The 21,771-nt window shown below is 40.0% G+C and overlaps 1 protein-coding gene across 7 annotated transcripts in view; it reads right to left on the reverse strand.

Moving 5' to 3' along the window:
- KIF1B (kinesin family member 1B) overlaps positions 1 to 21,771 on the reverse strand; it is a 149,153-nt gene that overhangs the window by 52,840 nt on the left and 74,542 nt on the right. For 6 of the 7 annotated variants that reach the window (XM_084651857.1, XM_084651861.1, XM_084651856.1 and 3 more), the window contains 5 exons: positions 21,110 to 21,189; positions 20,041 to 20,147; positions 18,598 to 18,681; positions 16,752 to 16,932; positions 15,525 to 15,597 (listed from right to left, as the gene is read on the reverse strand). In XM_084651857.1, the coding sequence (XP_084507983.1) occupies positions 15,525 to 15,597; positions 16,752 to 16,932; positions 18,598 to 18,681; positions 20,041 to 20,147; positions 21,110 to 21,189 (525 nt within the window). Of the gene's footprint in view, positions 1 to 6,161; positions 11,262 to 15,524; positions 15,598 to 16,751; positions 16,933 to 18,597; positions 18,682 to 20,040; positions 20,148 to 21,109; positions 21,190 to 21,771 lie in introns of those variants that run through there. The other variant, XM_084651862.1, reaches the window with a different exon arrangement.

Here is a 21,771-nt window from a genome sequence, read left to right on the forward strand (position 1 = left end):
TGTAAGACCCCCATACACACAATGGCCATAGACTGTGGAGGGCTTTTTTTTTCCCCCAGTGGGAAAGAACTCAAAACTGGAATGTCAAGAGGGCATCGGTAAATTTGTCGGTATAATTTACCTAGTTTTGAAAGTACTTCTGGTGACAGTGCACATTTTGCATAAAAAGTGCGCAGGACCAATGGATCCATGCCCCACTATTCCATCCCTCACACACCATAAAAGTCATTAAAATGGAAAACTCACTGCTGATACAAACTAAATAGTGGAATAATGACCAAAGTAGGATTATAAAACATGGAAAAGCTGAAGATCAGTGCTTAGAAATTGAGGTTAAGTGCCTCAAAGATTAAAATGTTTGTGAAACAGTTTTATGCAGTTAACATTTTTGCACTGTTCTCTATATTATTTAGTTAGGCTACATGGAGATGGACTGGAGAGATGGTGTATCTTCATTGAACCAAGACCGTGAAGAGTTAGATATTCTATTGAGTTTTGTCTTTTGGTGCAATGGAATTAATTTTATGCTTTAAATGAAGTTTATTCCTTTATCAAGTTCTCACCACCTAGGGTGTGAGTGCAACACACCATTATGTATATTTAATTTCACACAGGAAGAAAACAGTTTTATGTTTATACAGATAAGACTAACTGTGCCTAGGCCAAAGCAGGTTTGGTTCTGAGCATACTATGGTCCCACTGGTAAGGACGTGCAGGGGGTGAAAAATTTATCCCCATCATGTGAAGTGGAGGAATGGACCAGTGGTATTTTTCTGACTCTTAAGTGTTTGGAAAAGAATCAGACCCATCCTAGTAGAAAAATGTTTAGGATGTTGTATCTTGCAAAAGTAATTGCCTGGACAAAGTGAGATAAAGTGTCCTGTCACCACCACCAAGTTCCTTCTCCCAGTGGGTGGAGAGAAGGAGGACAGCACAGGAAAACAATTTCTCTTGGAGCTCCCCTATGAGCAGCGTTAGAAGTGAAAGTTAGTATATCCTGCTAATCTGCAGAGGACTCTGCAAAGGCTTACTCAAATAAACGAAAGAAAATACTGATATTCATGGAAATACAGAAAAAAACAAACAATAAGACATATGGGCATTTACTCAAAGGTGCATCTCAGGCTCTAGATCAGATGGCAACTTGGGTACAGGAGAAGACAGAAGCTTAACAGAATATCATACACTTGTTTTTAAATATACTGACATCCTAAATGTCAATAAGAAAGTTACTAATTGTGAAAGGCCGAGTACCTGGGTGTGGAGATGCATGTGAGACAAAGGGTTTGGACCAGAGAATTTCATCCTGCCTAAGAGGTAGGGAAGATGCTATGGGCCAGATTTTCAGGAGTACTCAGCACCTTGTAGCTCCCACTTTTGAATGTCTGTACGCTTACTTAGATGTCTAAATTGGTGTTTGCTGGATGCTCTTAAAACTGGCCCCTCTGTAAAACTACCTAAAACTCACTTTGGTAATAAAAGTTGCAAACCTCTCCAATTTAACATGGATCAGGAGACCTTTCCACCACAGAGCACCACGGCAGTGCTATAGTCCTAGTAGCCAGGGTGTTCTTTTGAAAGGATAAAATAAACATAGCACTAGACTGCTGGACAGAGTAAAAAGGGGAGAAAAGATCTGTGTTGGGATTGCAAAGTGAGAGGAAGAGGATTACTTGTGCTTAATACTCAAAGACAGTCTCATCTCTCGGAGGGAATTCTCATGTTTTAGATTGCCTCCCCTTATTTCACGGTTTGATTGGTTTTACCAGTGAGATGATGGGCTCTTTCAGTAGCGAGCCCTTGTAACATACAAGACCATGGAATCCCCTAGCTAGTTAATTCGCCATGTGTCGAAAAGTCCCTGCACTTGGCCATTTCTATCCCCACTGAAAGTTCTGTCACTAGCTGTCATTAAAACAATACTCTCTTGAGAAGTCAAGGAAATCTATGGACTCTAGCTTCTGGGTATTAACGGGCTTAGTTATGACTGAGTCAGGTGGGTGCTTTGGGGAATGCAAAGGAGATAAAACTGCCAAGAGCCTCTGTCAAACCATCTGATACTCCACAAGCAGGCATTTCTCTTTTCATAGAATATCAGGGTTGGAAGGGACCTCAGGAGGTCATCTAGTCCCACCCCCTGCTCAAAGCAGGACCAATCCCCAATTTTTGCCCCAGATCCCAAATGGCCCCTTCAAGGATTGAACTCACAACCCTGGGTTTAGCAGGCCAATGCTCAAACCACTGAGCTATCCCTTCCCATTTGTGGACACTTATTTTCCTTGAACATACACAGTTCAGCCTTACTGTACTAGATTGTCTTATGACATGTGAGGGCTTGACACATACATACGCACCTTTCCCACTTGTAAGCGTGTATCCTTACTGGGGAAAATAGCCCCCCCCCCTTTTTTTTTAAGAGAAGCTTTGAAGAGTGTTTACTTTAGAAACATGCAGTAATTACTACTTTCCTTTCTAAACTGGTGTAGGTTTTGTAAAAGAGGAGGAAAGTGGTAAGAAATTGGGTGATTTATAGGAGCTTGGTCAAGACATCTGCAGTGTTAAACCTGATCTGAATGGATAGTTCTGCTTTGGAACCAACAAGACATTCTTGGTGGAGAAGCATACAGGAGATGAAGGGAAAGTCTTTTCACAGTCAAAGGTAAGTTGATTTTATAACCTCGTAACAGAAAGGGTGGCAAAGGCAAAGAGGTCCCGTATCTAACTAAAAGCAGCAACCCTATTAATATGTTTTCAGCACTGGAACATACTTTCAGCCTCACGCTGTACCAAAACGAGGATGCTTAAGGGATTACACACCTTACTTTAACACATTATATACAGTATAAATATACACACACACCCTAGCACTCACAGAATTTCAGTCTTATTGTGAGCCTGGGAGAAAAAGAGGAGCAGAACCCAGAACAGTGTTTCATCAGAAGAAAATTTCACAGATTATGAATTTGTTGGTTCCTCACATGACAAGCTTTTAATCTTTCTGCCTTCATCCTCCCTCCTCCAGCACTCTTGGCCACCCCCTGCTCCCCAAAAAAGTTTTGGGAACTAAGTCCCCATAACACTGAATACATCAATATGAGAGAATGAAGAGGCGTGCTTTATGAGGCTCTAGTTGTACATGAACTGAAATGGACTTCAAGACCTTAGGTACTTGCATTGCATGAATGGGGCCCACACTGGATCATTTGTGGATCTCCTTGACGCTGAAGATCATCACTTATTACCCACCAAGGCATGGTGATCCTTTATTTTTTAGTTGGTGGTATGTGCCTTTCCCACAGGCATGAGCTTTGCACTTCAATCATCCCCTATTTCAAGATCTTTGAAGATTCCAGCTTGTCTCATCTCAGCTCCAGATCTCAGAACTCACTTGTCTTTTTTTAAAGACACTTTCAAGCATATAAATGCAACATGAATTTAATTCTTAGAATTTTTATGTGGGGATCAAGGGGCAAATACACACCAATACTTCAGAAAGTGCAGAGGGTGTTGCTGGATTCTTTGGAAGAATTTATGCAGATATTTAGGTTGCATTTCAAACCTCTTTGCTAGTCCATGATCCAAAACCCTAGAACTCATTCTTTCCCTTAATGCATTTCTTCCAATGCCACATTCTAAAGTCGAATTGTTATGAAAGTGTCAGCACTGCATCGTTCCTCATTCCAATGAAGTGCCCAAACTTCAGTGTTACATTGTTTTAAGCCCTACTTAAACAAAATTCTTCAGGCTTATTTACATAGGGACAGCCAGGAAACTTAATCCACATTAACTAAACATGTGAATGATCTTTGAGTGTCCCTGTGTAGACAAGCCCCTAGTTAAGCTAAACACCTCGTGCACCCACAGTATATCTTATCACACCAGTTCAGTACTTTGATGGAAGAATGAAGGAGCACGCAGAAGCAGAAGGAATGAACTTTAGAATTCCAGCAGGTGGCACCCTTCCCACAAGGTGATGGCATTAGGGAGGTGACTGCTGTCTTATTCTAAAGACACTTTCCACAGGATGCATCCGATGAAGTGAGTTGTAGCTCATGAAAGCTCATGCTCAAATAAATTGGTTAGTCTCTAAGGTGCCACAAGTACTCCTTTTTGCGAATACAGACTAACACGGCTGTTACTCTGAAATCTAAAGACATTGAAACAGAAGTCCTGACCACTTGAGGTCATTAAAGCCCCCCTGGCCTTTAAAAAAAAAAAAAAAAAAAAGACTAAGGGCATTTCTTTTTTGTATCTGGGCCATGTTTCAACTCCTTGTTTTTCCTTGAACTTTCAGTTGAAGAAAATTCACTTATCCTAAGCTGTAGTTGCTACATTCTCTCCACAAGGGGTTGCATTTCAGTGGAGGATGAAGGGATTCCTCTGTACAGTTGATAAATCTGTTTATTAATTATCCCTTTGGAATAAGAGCCATAGGTAAAACAGATTTTTTTTAAAACATTGTGTCCCTTGCTGAAGTTCTTAATGATTTCTGCTCTGTAAGGAAGGGATTCTTTTTGTTTGCCTGGTGGGTGAGGTGGTAGAGAGAGATGAAGGCTTCAAGCTGCAACAAGTTTGACAGTGACATAGAATACCTAGAACTCTAAAATGCATTTCAATATAAAAGGCAACTGTCTTCTAGAGATCAGTTTTTCCCCCCTAAATGACTATACCACTGTCGCTTGAAACTCAGAAAGCAAGCAGTGGGGAGAGGGATGGGAGAATAAACAACAAACAAGTCAAATAGTCAAACATGAAGGGTAGGATTCATTTTCTTGGAGTTGGTCTGGAGCTTTCGGAGACATGCTATTAATATGAAGATGACATTTTAGCGGTCTCCTGACTTATTGTTTACAGAGACAGAGGTGCTGTGGGAGAAGCAGAATCTAAGGAATATGCATTTCAAGCAGTGCTTACATTAGTGGTGCATTACCCACCAACTCCTTCAGCATCCCTGAAAAGTAGAATCTTTGTTCTGGCTCTTTCAGAGAAGCTGAAAGATTGACAGAAAGAAGGGTTGCAGCATCGGAAAATGTTCCATCACAACCCCTTGTTTCTGTTAGTACTTGAGTACAGACATATTATTTGGGTACGATAAGGACACAGTAACTCATCCTTTGTCTCTCCTTTTTTGTAGTGATCCTCTTTTTTTTTTTTTATGTGGACTCAAACCAAAAAATCAAATATAGACAGATATCTAAAGATATGAACATGTTCACAGTATGTAATTTTTCCCCCCTTTATCCTCATCTTACAAAAAGAAACAGGTTTGTTTATTTTTAAGTACACTAGGTCAGGTATATTTTCCCAGAATAAGGGAACATTTCACCAGTGAAATAAATATTCTTGTAAGATAGGACTGTTTCCCGGCAACAGGCAGTACTCTAGTGTTTAAGCTATCAGGCAGCTTGGCTTTCAATACTGAATAAAAGGATGAACAGTCATCTTGATTCACAGACCGTGTGATGGAACTGCTGGGCTTTGATACTGGTCATTGACTTTTTTTTTTTTTAAACCCACACAATGGAAAGAGATTCAGGCTAAGTGTTGGATACTTTATCTGAGTGGTAGCTTTCAACTGAAAAACTGTGGTATAACAGAAAAAAAAAAACTGTACAGAGAAAACAAGACCACTTAGAAAATCCTTAAAGCTTTTTATTTGCAAACGTGTGGTAGGATTTTTATTTTTTTTTAAATGCCTGACTGGGGTCTGCTGCTCCAAGAACACATCATGGTACAGACATGTCTCTTCTAAATTTCTGTTCCTCATTCTTTGGGAATAGCAAGATGGTAAAGATGGACTTTCCTATTCCTTAGTCTATAAAGGAAATTATGAATTCCCTGCTGTGCTTCCTTAGAATTTAAACTAATGTAAGCAACAAGATTACAGCCCATATCCTTCCTGCACTGTAAATGAAGTTTCATAACATGTGGTGGTAGAAGCAAATGGGGCCCCTGCTATATCTGTCTCAAGAGTAATTTAATTTTACATGGGCCAATTTGAGGAACAACTGAAGGAGGAAGAAATTTTAAACTTAACTCAACTAGAATGGGTCACAAGACAAAAAAATTTTTTTTTAAAAATATCAGAAAGGCTAAAGTTTTGTGCTACTGAATATACCAGAGATAAGTCAAGACGCTTACAAGAGTATTTCATAGTTTATTGAAAAAGCACTTGTTACAATACAAACCAGCTTTGCTTTTCATGAGGAAAGCATTTGCTCTCAAGACAATCAAACTTTTTTTTGAAAAACGTGAACTGGACAGATCTGAAAATCCCATAATTTCATTGGAAGGAGACTTACTACCTCCTTTAGAGTAACAATGGGTAAACATGGATTTCTCATCTGGCAGTTCTTAAAGTGGTTCAGAGGCAAGTATCTGGGTTTTAAAACACACAGCTTACAAGAATGAATGGAGAAAGATACTGAAAATATGTTCATAACACTTATTATACAAAGCTCTCCCCCTAATCTGATAGATTTCTTAAATCAGATAGCCTGAAAAAGTACACTGAAGTGAAAAAATAAGAAGCATTTCCCTCCGGTCCCAAGTCCCCAGTGAGATTTCTTTAAGGATAAGAAAACCCCTCACGCTAAGGCACTGTTGCATGCAAGTCAGCTGCCAACAAAGCAAACAGAAAATCAGCCCTTGGCAATTAACTTCCTGAAAAGGCACCTGCATCATGGATGCTGCATTTTTCCATTAGCATGAAAGCCTTTTCACACTTATATAGGAAATTGACTGTTTTAGTGCTGGTTAATTCCATCTGCATTATAGAAAGGGATAATTTAATAGTTTTTAGGTTTCACCCTACATGGTTTGTAATAGCCTCTTAAAAGATTGAAAGAAAGCCAGCTTCCCCTGCCCAATTTTGGCTCCATTTGGCAGTTACTGTATTTTGCTCTTTTTTCAAGTCATGCAGGAAAATTAAGAAGCAATTTATGTGGACAGCTTCAGAACAGCATTTGCTAGGTAACTGATGCAGAATTCAAACAAACTGGGTGGTTTTTTAGTGCTGCACCAAAAAACACTGACAGTCTTGGGTAACAGAGTGATGGTTTAAAACCCATTCCCCATCAGATACTTAGAGCTAAGGAGAACATTTCTTTCAAGGTAGTTTTAAGCCAACACACATTGACAAGACTTTTATTTAAAGTCTGGGATTTAAAAATCAAATTAGTATATGATTTTATCCCATTTCAAAATACATACTTGAACGGATTTCAAAAAAACGGCATGCAAACATGTTCCTTTTGCATACCTCAGCCATGTGCTGGTTTTGCATAGGTTATTGCTATATTGCGCAAACAGAATGGGGACACACAAAATAGACTTATTGGGTCTTTCCCTTGTGCCTGGCTCCTATCCAGGATAATCTCTGCTTGGCTGGAATGTTCCATATGAAGGCACATGGGAATTTCTGCAGATACTCATTGTTTTCATCTCTCCCTGCTTGACACAAAACAGAGCAGGTCGTAAGACATTTGAAAAGGATGGCAGAGGGACAAATCATATCACTCGTTATTGCCAAATAGTAGGAATGGGACAAACTATTTACACAGAGTTCTATAGTAAAGCTAACAGCACAAGGTTATTTGCAGCCCAAAAATAAAATCAGAGTGCTGACTCAAGCTGAAAGAAAAGTGCTGTCTTTGTACCAGGGCTTCCTTTCTTTGAAGGATAAGGGATTTCAGTGTTTCCATTGTTCACAGAGACTGAAATATGGAACAGATGCAACTGGCATCACCATTTTGGACAGAAAATTAACCGTGTCATCAGTTTAGAGCCATCTGGGAAGCAACGCTATTGAACCTCCTAAATCCCAGCGATCATAATGTGTCAGGAAACATTCATGTGACTGGACTGCAGTGTTGAGACCTGAGTGACTCATACCAAAGTAGTAAGTCTCCGGTTGCAATTTAACCATGGAGTTACAACCAGCTCCTCTGTAATAATATAGTTCAGAAGGGAAGAAAATATGTAGGCAGGAAATAATAAAGGGGAGGTAAGTTGCAGGCAATTTCTGCTCATTTATAGCTATGCTGAAACATGCAAAAGTGAAACTGTTACCAGTAGGGCTTATGTTTAACACAAGGAAAATGACCTCAAGTAGTAAAATCAAGGATATTTGTGCAACACAGCACAAGTCATTTAACTGTACAAACGTAACACAGAACGTGACTCAACCACACTAAATCAGCCATAAATACTCAAGTTCATTTTAAAAATTGCGTTCATGTTAAACCTTACAGTAAACCAAGTTTCCCTCCAAAGATTCAGATTTGTCCTAAAAATTCAAGTCCAAAAACAACTTAAGTAAATAAAAATTAATGAAAAGACTACATTTTCAAAAGCAAAGAAACAAGTCCTACAGTTAAAAGTAGCACTTTCCAATCAAGATAAAAAACTCCAAAAACCCATAAGCCTAGTTCTTAGTCAAACAGCATCTACTTTTTTGTCCACTATTTTTAGTGTCATTTGTTCTGAAAGATTTGAAGTAGGATCACAGGGTTTGCAAGTGTTTATGTTGTTTTCATTTGTAAATTTAGGTACCTTTGTTTATGGTATAAGTTAAAATACTGCGTCTAAACTGTACTTTTCTGGGGGAGGAGGGGTAAATGACAACAAATGTTCCCCTTAAAGTGACAGATTTGTTCAACAAGACTTGAAACAGAGAGCAATCTGAAACCAGAAGGCACTAGAATGAGGTATTATGTAAAATGAATCAGTTCTCTAGCCCTCCTTTCTCTGCCCCCTCCAATTCACGGTAGTATTCTAAATCCTCACCAGTAATACATCTGAGACCCAAAGCCTAACCACTGCAGTGGAAGAAATCAGCTCAGAGTGTCTTTACTGCACCATTAAAGAACAAAAAGTGCAGTGCACGTTTATCATCTCAGTATAGTAAGTTATAACTAAAAACCATTATAATAGAGACAGGATGGGAATGAGAAAAAGCTTATTTCCATAACATGGCTCTGGCCATGTGCACAGTCCCCCATAAAACCCCATTCAGAGGCAGATTTCTACAGTCATGGCAATTTCATACTGATGTTGATGAAACTAGGCAGGAGGACAAAAAGGCATGGTACTCTCTAAAGGGGTGGGGGTGGGGGGCAAGTGTCCAAGTAGCTCTCAAATTTCTGTAAAGGAGACAGCACATCTACAAAAAGCCACGTATTGTCTTGCCAGCTGACAGCTTTTGGTTTACCAATTATTTAAAAACATGGGTTAGGAGGTGAAAAGTGAATTGAATGGAAGAGCCAGAGCTAAGCTTACAATATAAAATGATCGGTTTCTTCATTTCTAACCAAAAGGTCACAAGAGACATTCAACACTATAAACTAGATTCCCCTTTTGATTGTCTACATAAAAAGATGGAGGGAGGCAGCTCTTTATATATTCCAGACAGTATTTTCAGCTTTAGAAAAATACTCCAAGATAAAAAATAAGGAAGGTACACTAGCTAATAGGGTACCCTCTTTTCCACAGTCTTCTAATCTATAAAGGGGTCTCAACATTTTTCACAATATTTCTCCGAAGTCTTGAAAATTGCACCATGATTCATAAGCAAAAAGGATGTGTTGAAATACCAATATCTTGTGCTTTGTACATCAAGTCACTCAAGTTCTAATTGGCCAACTGAAACCCAAGGTAGATGGTGATCAAAACTGTCCCATTGCAATGCTTCTGAATGATAAGCCAGCACTGACCCCTTCTCCCATTTGTCCAGTGAATCATACTGTAGTTTCTCTGCCAGCTTTGAGGTTAGGTGCAGAGAATTGTCGTCTCATCCGTGGAGGTGTCACAAACTGGTCGTAACGGCTGTGCCCATTAATCTGTTTTGGGTGGATGTTAACTGCATTGCTCTCTGTATTGCCTCCACTGTTGTGATTGCAATAGGATTGGTGGTGCTGGTGAATGTGGCGTTTCTGCTGGAACTTCTGGAGGTCTGGGTTCTGGTGCCCACTGTGGGACTGCAGTGATTCAGATGAGCCAGATGTCTGACGGCACAAGCTTTTCTGGTAGCCATTGTTGAGAGAATTGCTTCTCCAGCGTAACTGAGGTGGTGTCTGTTGCTGATTGCTAGGCTGTGGCTGAGTGTTCAGCTGTTGCCAGTTAATCTGGATATGATCTTGACTCCTTTGTGGGTCATGTAGGTTCCACAGTTGCTGAGGATCCTGGGAGACAGCACTGCCACCTTTTTCTCTGTTCTCTTCTTTGTTCTCTTTCTCTTCCTCCTTTGGAATTCGGACCTCAATAACCTCATCCTCTGTGATAATTATGTGAGTACCTGGACTCCACGAGTTTCTGTGTTTGGGGTTGCTCTTAAATGGAAACCGGGGCTTACGGTTTTCAGGTGGGATAAATCGGTGAGGCATGTTTTGTCGACGGAGCTGTTTGGCGATTTCCTGCTGTTGCAAGTTCTTAAACCGAATTTGCTCTTGCCTCATCCAGTGCAACCGCCCACGCCTGAAGGCTGGGTCATCCTCCATTAATTGGGAAACACGCTCCTCTTTATCAAGCTCATCATTCTCATCTTTTTTCAAAGCGTTCGCATACTTCTTGTCAGCATCCACCACACTCACAGAGTTTGGATTTTTAACATTAGCAGCATTAGCTGTGGTCGACTGGGCTCTCAGCTCCTGTGACCCTATCAGTGGTAAAACCCTCTCCATTTTTAGCATCTTATTTCGGAGAACTTTTATTTCCTCATCCTTCATGTTGTTCTGCCTTTTCACTTCCTGCAAAATATCTTCCAATTTGTCTATATGTACCTTAAGGTCATCCACATCAGTTACTCCCTTCCCACTGGCCATGACATCTTCAATCCTCTCATCTCCAACTCCCACAGTATCCCAGACATCCCGGGCAACAGCTCGCCATGAGTCACGCTCATTGGGATCTTTCTTTCCGTACATGGCACAAAGCTCTTTCATTTTAACAATGGCCAGTGCCTCAATCTCCTGCCTAGTATGCCTGAAGTCATTGAGGGCTACCTCATAGCAGATCTCCTTCACAGCCTGTATCTTTAAGTCTGAGATGGTGACCCATTTTGAGTCTTTGCTAAGGCGCCGGCGTTGTGGTATCTGGTACATTTTAATAGGCTCTCGCTTCTTCCCACTGCTGGGGAGACCACACTTTTTTACAATGGTCTGCAGCTTGCTGGGGGGCAGCTTCTCTCTCAGGGAGGTGATCAGTCTCCAGCTCTCCTCACACGATCTCTTGTCCGAATCATCCCCACTATCAGAGTCTGCATCCTTTGGAAAAACAAAAATCAAGAAGTGGCCCCAAAACAACCAAAATTAAAATTGAAAAAAAAAAATGGAAAAACTAAATAAAAACAGGCAAAGAAAACTAAAACAAATAAAAATTAAACAGAACAAATCATATGGATGTCTCTCACGACTGAGTGTAAGGACATGAACATTTCTGTCAGCCTCCCAGCATTGTTTCCTTTAAAATATAAGTTCTCCAGTCTACTAAAATTTACATTTAAATATAACTTTAAAATACTACATCTAACCTAAGTTCATCCCCTCCCAGCCCCCCTCCAAAACCTTTAAACAGAACTAAAGTCCTTGACAAAAACAAGGTGTAAACTGCACCCCACATATGTTACGAAGACATGCAATTCCATGCCACACACATGTGCCTTGGTTACTGCTGTTGCTTCTTTCAGAAAATCCTCCCTCAGTGAGTGAACACAATAGCCATCGTAGAATGATGGGATGAGCAGCCAGAGTAAGTCAGGTTAACACTGGTTAGTAATGTTGTATACGGTGCTGGGATGCTTGAGTTTAGAATCCACTTTACTACAAGAGCAGCCAGAGAAGTGTTAAGAGGATAAGAAATAATAAAAATAGAAGCAGCCAATAGGGTCAATGTTAAAAGTACCGTAAGTGCTACTATGACAGGTGAAGATGTTTCATAATCCAAGGAAGACTTGCTACTAGCTAAGCGGATATCAAGAATCAGAGTTTCAAAGGGTTTTTCCATTTGCCACCTTGCTGTGTATTTTAAAAACATTGACAGACTTGCACGTCTGAAGAGTCAGCATCAGAAGAATGTTATAGTAACTTTTAAAAATTGTTTTAACCAATAAAAATGCTATTCGATACCCAGTTTTCTTCCAATCTTCTCAAACCTTAGTAAACATTTAACAAATTCGCACCTGCAGCTCCCATACATTTGCTAAGGATTGCACTTGTTTTGCTTCATTGTTCCAAGTTTTCCAACAGGATTTCTGAAGAGGTCACTCTTATTAAATCATTTTATTGAGAAACTCTTCAGGTTTCTATAAACTATGAATGGTTACTTGAGAGATAAATACTATCAAAAACTAAGTGTATTCATTACTGATAACTGCAAACTGGAATTAAGTCAGCCTATTTTTAAAAAGGTGGGGTTTTTATACTTTGAGATCACTCTTCAATATATAGTCCATTTCTGGTTGTTAATCTGATTCTCTAGAGCTTGTATCCCCTTCAAATACTGCAAGAGTCAATCTCTGTTGAAGTAACTGCAACTCGCAAGTTTTTCAGACAAAAGAATTACAGAACACATGAAAAATCAAGAACAGCAATAGTCAATTATATGCTAGGGAAATATGCATCTCTGGTTCTAAACCACTAATTGACAGACAATTTAAAAGACCCTATAGGCAATAGTTGAGCAATAAAGAACAGGGTATATGCAATACAATATATTCTGCTTCTGGGAATGATGAGATGGATTTTAGAGAAAGTTCTGTTCTCTAGGGTCAGTAACTTTTTTTTGTGTTAACATTATGTGTACTGCTTGTGAACTTATATTATCTTAAGATTTGTAATAAAAATAATTTAGACCATATTCCCCGTTTAGGCCAGAACAGATGAGTAAAATAATGGTGAATTATTAAATAAATAAAAAAAAAATTAGAATCTGACAATCACTCATTATGAGTTTATGGCAAGCTAAATCTGGAGCCCCAAAAAAGTAGTGTTACTAGCATACTGCATCGTGCAGTGGAAATGGAAGACACCCAACAGAAAGCTTTATCCAGAAAGAAAAAGTCATTCATCATTCTTGATGTCACCAATATTACTCATACATTTAATAATAGCACAGAATGATACACTATGTGGTCATTCTCCTACATGAACTCAAAAATTAACTCTAATCCATTTGGCACAGCTACCAATGTCAAAATTCCCAGGGGTCGCTTCATGGGCATTGCCACCTAGGGGCAGCAAGTCAGATGGGAAGATTATCTGAGAAGTACATATTCATTTTCACTCCAAATTTGAAAGGAAGTTTGGCAAGCCTCGCCCCTGGTCATGCCAACAAGACATCCAAATATACAGTTATAAGATTTGGGGTCAGGAATTGTAATTTGCTATATGTTTGTGAAGCTTCTATCACAACAGTGGCACAACCTGGTTGACATCTAAGCCTGCCACAAAATAAGTTGTTAACAGCAGCAAGGGTCTCCCAATCAAGATTAGTGCCAAGTTAAGAACAAACAGAAAAAAATACCATTTCACAATTACCAAATGTTGAATTCACTATGGCAGTAGGTCAGAGTCTGATACTGTGGTTGGATCATACTGTGACAATTATAAACATTTGCCAGTTACAGAAGCTAAAGTTAATCAGTGCCCATGCTTTAAAACATTAACCAATTGTTTTTAAGGGTCAGGAAGGTATTTACCCTATGCACGCCCCCAACCCCACATACAATACTGCAGAAATGGCCAAATGCACTGTGGGGGCATTTCTGAAGCACTGGGTATTGGCCACTGCCAAAAGCAGCATACTGTCCAGATAGACCAGTGATCTGATTTATTATAATTTCTCAACCTTAGGTAAACAATTTTTAAAGAATCTCATCACTGATAATTTAGAATGACATCTTCCAACCTTGTCCCCTTAAGATAAGCAAAAAAACCTGAGTTTATAGAAATTACTTTTATTACAGTATTAAATATTCTTCCATAGGAATATACACAGAACAGGGAAATGAACCCTGCTTTACAGAACTTTTACAAATGCAGCCTTGTTTTAAACAGGCCTCAAAATAATTTAACAGTTTTGGCATGTGTATTTCACACAATTTGTTAACTACACATGTGCTTTTCAGGGATAAAATGCTGCCCCATCTTGAAGCTATATCGTTGTCTTTCTAAGCTAAGTTTTAAGGAGGAAACACCACTTCTCATCTCCTGTGGCTCCAAACACACAATGGCTACTCTTTACCTAGACTATTTCCTTATCTCATGCATTCAATTCACTCCTTCCCAGTTTTACTTTCAATACAAAGTCGCCAAGATCAAACACTAGTGACTAGTCCCATCAAACTCTGTTCTGGCTCAATTTGCCGTTGCGCCTCTCCATTCTCAAAGTGATCCCTTTTGAGGAAAAACTCTGGGTGGGAGTTATAAGGCCACTTGATATTGTAGTTAATGAAAAATAATGTTAACTCTCACACAGCTTGTCTAGCAAGGAATGGATGCCACAGGAGTCCTAGCTCCTTGGGGAAAGAGCCTTGTGACAAATCCAGAAATTTATTCAACTCTTCCAGAGCTTCTAGGGGCTCCCAGGTTCTCAGATTCTTCTTAACAGCAAGCTGCAACCCCTAAAGTTCTTTTCACCAAGGTTAACATTGTCCTGTGGCTAACAAAAATAATAAAGAGCAGATATAACTGACCCAGTGTTACTCAGGAAGATCAGACTTGATTGCTGGGCTCACACTTGCTCTTCTGATTGACAGGAGACCTGGATTCTGCATGTATCTGTATTGCACTTTAAAAGCTACGTTCCATTAGAACATATCTGACTGTATAAGCAAGAAATTCCTACCCCCAATTATTACACAATGAACACTCAAGTTGAAACATTAGACTATTTATTGGACTTCCTAGCTATATAGGTGGTGTTTTTCCCATGGGTTTGGAAGAATGAAAACTCCTTTACTATACACCTGCCCTCAATCAGTGTTATGCCATGAAGACCCTTGCAAGGGATTCAGACTCCATGCAGAGGGAGGGAGCAGGGTTAAAACATGCACAGTGCAGCAACATTTTCAGACATTATTTGTAACACCTAGCACATGAACATAGTCTAGGTGTTTTGGCAGCACAAAATTAGTACTTTCTGGTGATCCAAGACAAACATTCAGAGTTCTAACATTCACAACAACTAATCAGACTATTGAAAAGTAACTTCAAAGCAACGACAATGAAGAAACATCCTCCTGTTGACCCAAGTTACAAGTCAGCAAACTTGACCAGTCCTCCCAAGCACTGCTTAGTGCCCACAGGTGGGTGAATATAATCTCCACATTAATAAGAGTAAAGCATGAGATGTGTCCACTTAGCCACTCTAATTTTCACTACTGTAGATAGTGTGTAAAGGGGGGGAGGGGGAGAGGGAGATTGTGCTTTATGCAGACAGCCCAAGCAAGTTTCCTGGACTTTAGGGGCAATAAAGGCAGCAGTTAACCTTTGCCAACAATACAAGCAACCAGAAGAATTGACACCTACCAGCCTCTGCTGCTCCAGCAAGAGATCTGCTTCCTCTTTCTCCTTCTTGTACAAAATCTCCATTTCTTGTAACCTGGAGAGAAAAATCACAAGGGAAGCAGAAGCAGCCATGTAGACCATTATTTGTGTTAGTGTTACTCTGTGCACAGACTCTGTTAAGTAACAGAGACAAGGGCAAGTCTGGGGTGTATGAGTGTCAATACACTAGCATGAAAGATACTATACTTCCTGCCTCCTTCAAACTAGACACTTTTCAGTTCACTTGGAATGAGAATTACCTTAGATCTGTGTGACCAAGAATTTGACCTATTCTGTTCCACTACTGCTTGTGTTAGTGACTGTACTCTCTGAAGTATACAAAAAGCCTTATTTAAGCAAATGATCCACAAGGAGGAAAACATCAGTTCTGTAACTGAACTAAAATAAAGGATTAAATACAATTAGACATGTCACAGCATACAATTAAGGCTGCAAAGTGTAACTCTTACTGTGTGTGAGGAGTCAAGTACTATTGCTAGTTTGTATATTTAATAGTTTGATTTATTAGCAACCCAGGAGTTTAGTTTCCTCCAAATACAAGGCAAGGAGAAGTCTCAGTCAGCAGAGCACCATATCCGAATAATTTCTGGTCCTCTTAACCCTTATGAGCAGACAGCCTTCTGGAGGCAAAAACTCAGGGAAGTCCCAGATTGCATAATTTTCCAGCATTCCTTCTTTGTCAGTTTAAGAACAGATGTGTCAAAAGACCATCCCATTCCTCCCCCTGTACTCCCTGCATTGGCCATAAATTTGACACTTAGGGGGCATTAGTGGAATTTTAAAGAAGCAGACTCATAAAATAAAGAGATAGGGACAAATATGAGCAAGTAGCCTGATCCTCTCAACTTTGGGAGCAGAGGGCCCCCTTGGCAGATCCAGCTTTAGATCACAGAAAGGTGTGGGCAAATCTCTCTCAGACACACTCTACAATACAAAATAGGAGTATGTTTGTGTTAATCTAGCTTTGTCTGGATTTTTTTTTTTTTTAATTTTTTTGAAGTGGGGGGCAAAGTCTGGCTCTGGTGCCCTCATTTCACAGGGAGGTAGGAATGAACCAGCCTTTCCTAGAGAAAAGCAGGCATTTATTTAACTTCAGACTGATGTAAGAGTTGACGCAACCCTAAACAGGTCTAACAAAATATATCAGACATGCCAAGTAAAATAACGGAGTTAGTTTAGTCCACTTACCTCTTCTCCATCTCCTGCTTCATATCAATGCCCTGTTTCTCCAAGAGTTCTCTCTGAGCAAATGTCCAGTCTACTGGTTCAGAGGGAGTTTCAGCGGATGGAGTCTTCTCCCTCTCTGCTCGTGCTTGCTCAGGGTGGTTGAATCGGAAAACGTGATTTTTACCCATGATGATACGATTTCCTAAAACAAAAAAAAATTAACTCTTTAGCATAAGAACACCAGAACCAGTGAGAGATGAAGTTTAGTATCCAGTGAAGTTTACTCTAAGCTGTTTAGGTAACCTGAGGATCAGAAGACAGGATTTCCCAATGAGAATTTGGACAATATTTAAACATTTAGTAGTAGGTGGCCAAATGGACAAAAGCAACACCCTACTCAGTGCAGAGGAGGTTAAACTGTACATCCCATTGCCTGCCCCAGAAAATGCTCACATAAGAAAACCTGTCTATAGAGCCAGATTTAAACCCCTACAGAAACGTACCACAAAATAAAGAATGTCTTGCTGATGGACTGACAGCTGCAACAAGTCAGCTAGTCAACTAATTTTTTAAAAGAGGTGCGGAAATCATGGGTAAAAGCCACCCTACAAACATTTCTGTTTTAGATAATCTAACCTCAACCATCTGAAGAATGGATGCTTTACATTTTTTAGTAGAGATCTGCCCAATACATCACTTAAGTTTCTACTCAAGTCCTAATTCGTGGAATTTCTGGGGAGGCATTTACTACTTCATTCTCCATAGTGTAAGTAAGAGCCACAGTAAAGTGGTACGGTAAGAATTGCATCTAAGTGCTACTGGAATCAGATGTACAGGAAACTTAAAACAAGTGCCTAATATAATTGATAAAATACTTCTGCTCTCTGCATGCAACATAAATGAACCTCCAGAGCAATCAAGACCGTCACTGTGAACCTACTAGTAACACAACTGCCTTCTAACGAGGTTAATGATTTTTAATCAATAGTTTTAGTGATGTAATTGTCAAGAAATAAGCACTGAAGAGATGTATAGAAAGCTATTTTTTAAGTTAGCTTGCAAGAGAACATGAGTAGCAGTTCCCCTTCTGCAGAACATGCCCAGCTTGCACCAATATTTTTTAAAAGAGTGGGATGATTGGGAGAGAGAGAGAGAGACTGGAAACCAACTTCCTTCCCCACATCCAGCATTTTGCTGAAGTTGATGCACTTAATTCCTTGCAAGCACCCACTTACAGTCCAGAATCCATTGCACTAGATTGCATTTCAGGACAAGAAGAACATATGCTCATGATTTAAAAGAAACTGAACTCTGGTGGTCTCAAGCTTACAATTTATGAAAGCCATTTTCCTTGGCCCCTGAGACATGAGGGACATGTGGAGATCTAACCAGGTTACTGAGTACACAGAGTTAAAAAAAAGAAGGACACGCTGTTGTGCTCCTGCATGGGGTCACATCTTAGCTGTGCCAGAGAAGCTAGGGATTTTCCATCAGCAGCTGGCAGTCTGCTCTCTCACATCGCAACTGCCAAAGGCAGTAGTCTTGGCTAAGTACATACTGAATGAATATCAGAGTAAGTAGGGAGAGAGACACAAGCAGAGAGTGCCCTGTGTTGCAGCGAATATTTAAATCCAGCTTTCAACTGCTACAATGTGAAGGGCCTGAGAAAATAAGAAAGGCAGGAACAGTCACTAATGGAGATATAAATGAGATTAACTCCAATATGGTACCTCCACTACAAAAAAGAACACATCCCTTATCTTTAACAGCATCCAATTTTCCTCACTAGTCCCACAGGAAATATCCTCTATGGACAATTCCTGAGGAACAATCTGTCAAAAAAAATCAAACTTCTGAAGTCTCTTACCTGAGCGCAATTGCACAGGCTGCACAACCCTCTTGCCATTGACATAGGTTTCCGACCGTTCACAAGGCTCCAGAGTAACAATAACTAGAAGAAACAACAGTATTAATGCCACAGAACTCAGTTTATTTAGTGGGTGTTCCATAGTGAGAAAATGCAGAAAGCCCAGAGATCTTCCCATCCCCTGCCTACCAGCACATTGCATATAAGCAGACAATGCACTGCTCCCTACAGTGGGAGAGGTTATTCTTTGATATTACATCCTGGTTAGGAATGGATAGCAGCACATGACAAAGTGGTGATTCAGCCAGTATTTCTGACCACCCAGGTAGTACAGGTATCCATCTAACTCATTTGCTAGGGTTGTTTTGTTTTTTCTCCTCATTTTTTCATGGTGTAATAACTGTGCTGTCATACTGGATATTTGCACTGCCTAAACCTTGGTCAGTCACACAGACGCCTTGTTATAAGGTTTAAATAATGAACTTAGTACATTTCACACATCAGCCCTTTGATTTCTTTGTAATGGATTTCAGCACTGTAATTATTGTAGGCAGATGTGACAGGCATTATGGGCCTGATCCTGAGACGTACTAAGCACACACTGTTCCTACTGAAATAACTGGGAGTCACAGGGGCTCAGCATCTCATTATTAGATTATATCTGCCTCAGTAACACCACAGGCAGCTAGAGGGAACATTGGCTAAGACTCCAGAGTTGTAGCAAGTAAAAATTAAATACTTCTATAGCAATAACTAAATAACCCCTTATAAACACTAAATCCTCAATATCCAAGATAAGCAAGTATTATCCCTGTATTATAGGTGAGAAAACTAAAGCTGAGGGGTAAGTGATTTGTCTCAGGCCACTGAGGGATTCAGTTAAAGCCAGGATTAAAAAACTCGGGTGTTCCTGAACTCCCACTGTTATCCTCTGACTACCCCAATCATGGATTCAGTTCCACTTTTCAAGAGGCAACCCGGACACCCAGAGCAGAACAAAAGGAAACACCATTTATAGCTTCATCCAAAGAAGAATTGTCTAAACTGTACTACTGACTCCACCTGGTCAGAGCACAAAGGATCAAGACTGGATATAAATGGTAGCACTCCTGCTTTGGGCCAGCATCTGAGCCAAAGGATGCAGTACAAAAATGTAAAATCTTAGTACTGCATTATTATAGTTATAGCTTTATCTCCAATAACTAAGTCTCATCAAACCCACAAAAAAAATAACTTCACTTATCTGATGCACAAGGGCTATTCAGATCCCATCTAGCCTCTCAGCTCTTCTCCCCTCCACACTTCGAACACATATTTCGGACCACAGCTGCTAGTACACAGATCAGTTTTTTGAAAGACCCAAAAACTATCCAATGCTGAAGACCACTTTCATGGAGAAAATAGCGCTTACTCCATATGTAGGAATTATAAGTGCCATCTCACCATCACCATTGTGGTTCCTTTCACTTCGGAAGAGACAGTGTTCCTCTTTAATGTGAGCCCCACTCAGCACAATGTCTTGTCGCCGCTCGGCATCTGCCTGTCCAACCCTGCACCCAATAGAAAGCATTTCAGTCACAACTCAAACATTGTCTACTTTATAGCCCATACAGCAGATACATTTCTCTGGCTATTGTGGGAATAAAATACTACAGACTATTATCCCTTACCTTTTAAGGGCTGAGAAAATGCATCCCTGTGCCAGCAGGATATTATGCTTAACATTGGCTTTTGAATGGTTCACCAGATGATGCACACTTTTTTGGGGGTGGGGAGGCAAGGTGTGGAGGGGCACTGTGCAGGGAAGAGGATCTATATAATGGCATACTTTAGTTCTGTATTACTCTGCATCTGTTGCAGGACGACTGTGCCCACCTAGCAGCTGAACACTGCTCTGTGTTCTAGAGAAAGATCAACCCCTCCTTCTCCTCTTCCCCCAGCTCTCCTGCCAATACACTATGGAAAAAAATGCCTTCTGGACTCCAAATCCAGCAACTAAATTTAACCCTGCACACATGAACAAGGACTGATGTCAAGTGTGTGTCTACACTGCTATTCAAGAAAATAACATACCTGGGTTTGGGTGATGTGCTTACAAAGGGGGAAAGTGGGAAAAACAAGAATGGAGAACTATTTTCAGTTTAACTTAAGGTGACACTAGAAATCTAACCAGCTTTACAGAGCTGAGCAGTTTTGAGTACTCCACTTACCCAAGTCCCCCAGCCATTTTATGCAGTTTTACTATAAATTACACTGTCCTATATTTTCAAAGCAGTTTCTCTTTCTTGTTGCTCTGTGAAAGACCCAGTGGAAAACATCTAGGGAAGCTGAGTGACAATACACTGTACTATTAAAGTATAAACTAAACAAAACATATTTCTCTACTCTGTAATTGATGGTAATCTTAGGTGTTATTTGCAACAGCAGGTAAACCAGTTCAACAGAGAAGAGTAATTTAAACTGATGTGCCTTTAACAAGAAGTCTCTTAAGTGTAGTAGAGCCAAATCTCACCTAGTGATGCCATCTTTGATATAGTAAAGCAGACATTCTGACATGAGTGGATCTTCATTGAGGTTCACAAGATGAGGTGTCTGCAACAAAATACAGAACATGTTAATTGAGAGTGGAGTACCTTCAACGGCTCTGCCTGCTGTGGAGACTGTAAAGGAACCCAACCGCTTCATCACATACATCAGTGAAACTCCAGATTTATCCAAAAAACCCTGCATTTGTAAATGAAATGCAAACTTTTTCACACAGGCAGAGACCCATCTCAGGACAGGGGACAAATATCAGCCAGTAGAATCACAGCTCCAGTTGGCTGATGTTCTAGGTAAAGAATGCAGGGAAGAAAATATTTTATACTGAAGAATTATGGATTCCCTGTCTCAGTAAGTTTTGATAAAGGTGAGAGGAAGGGAAAGTTCAACAGCAGCATTCTTCCATATGCTTTGGTGTGAAAATCTAGACTGTTGTGGAACTTGGAGGTTTTTTTTTTTGTTTTGTTTTTGTTTTAATATAAAGAACAGACCCTCCTTATACTCCATCTCCAGAGCTTGTAAACCTGGAAAGGATATCTAAACTACTGACACTTCCTCATACAAGCAGCTAAGAATCTCTTCACCTACAGTGCTACTCAACTTAGTCTCTACAATTATTAAACCAACCTTCTT

The sequence above is a fragment of the Lepidochelys olivacea genome, assembly GCF_965140295.1.
Source record: "Lepidochelys olivacea isolate rLepOli2 genome assembly, chromosome: 18".
Classification (NCBI taxonomy): Eukaryota; Metazoa; Chordata; order Testudines; family Cheloniidae; genus Lepidochelys; species Lepidochelys olivacea.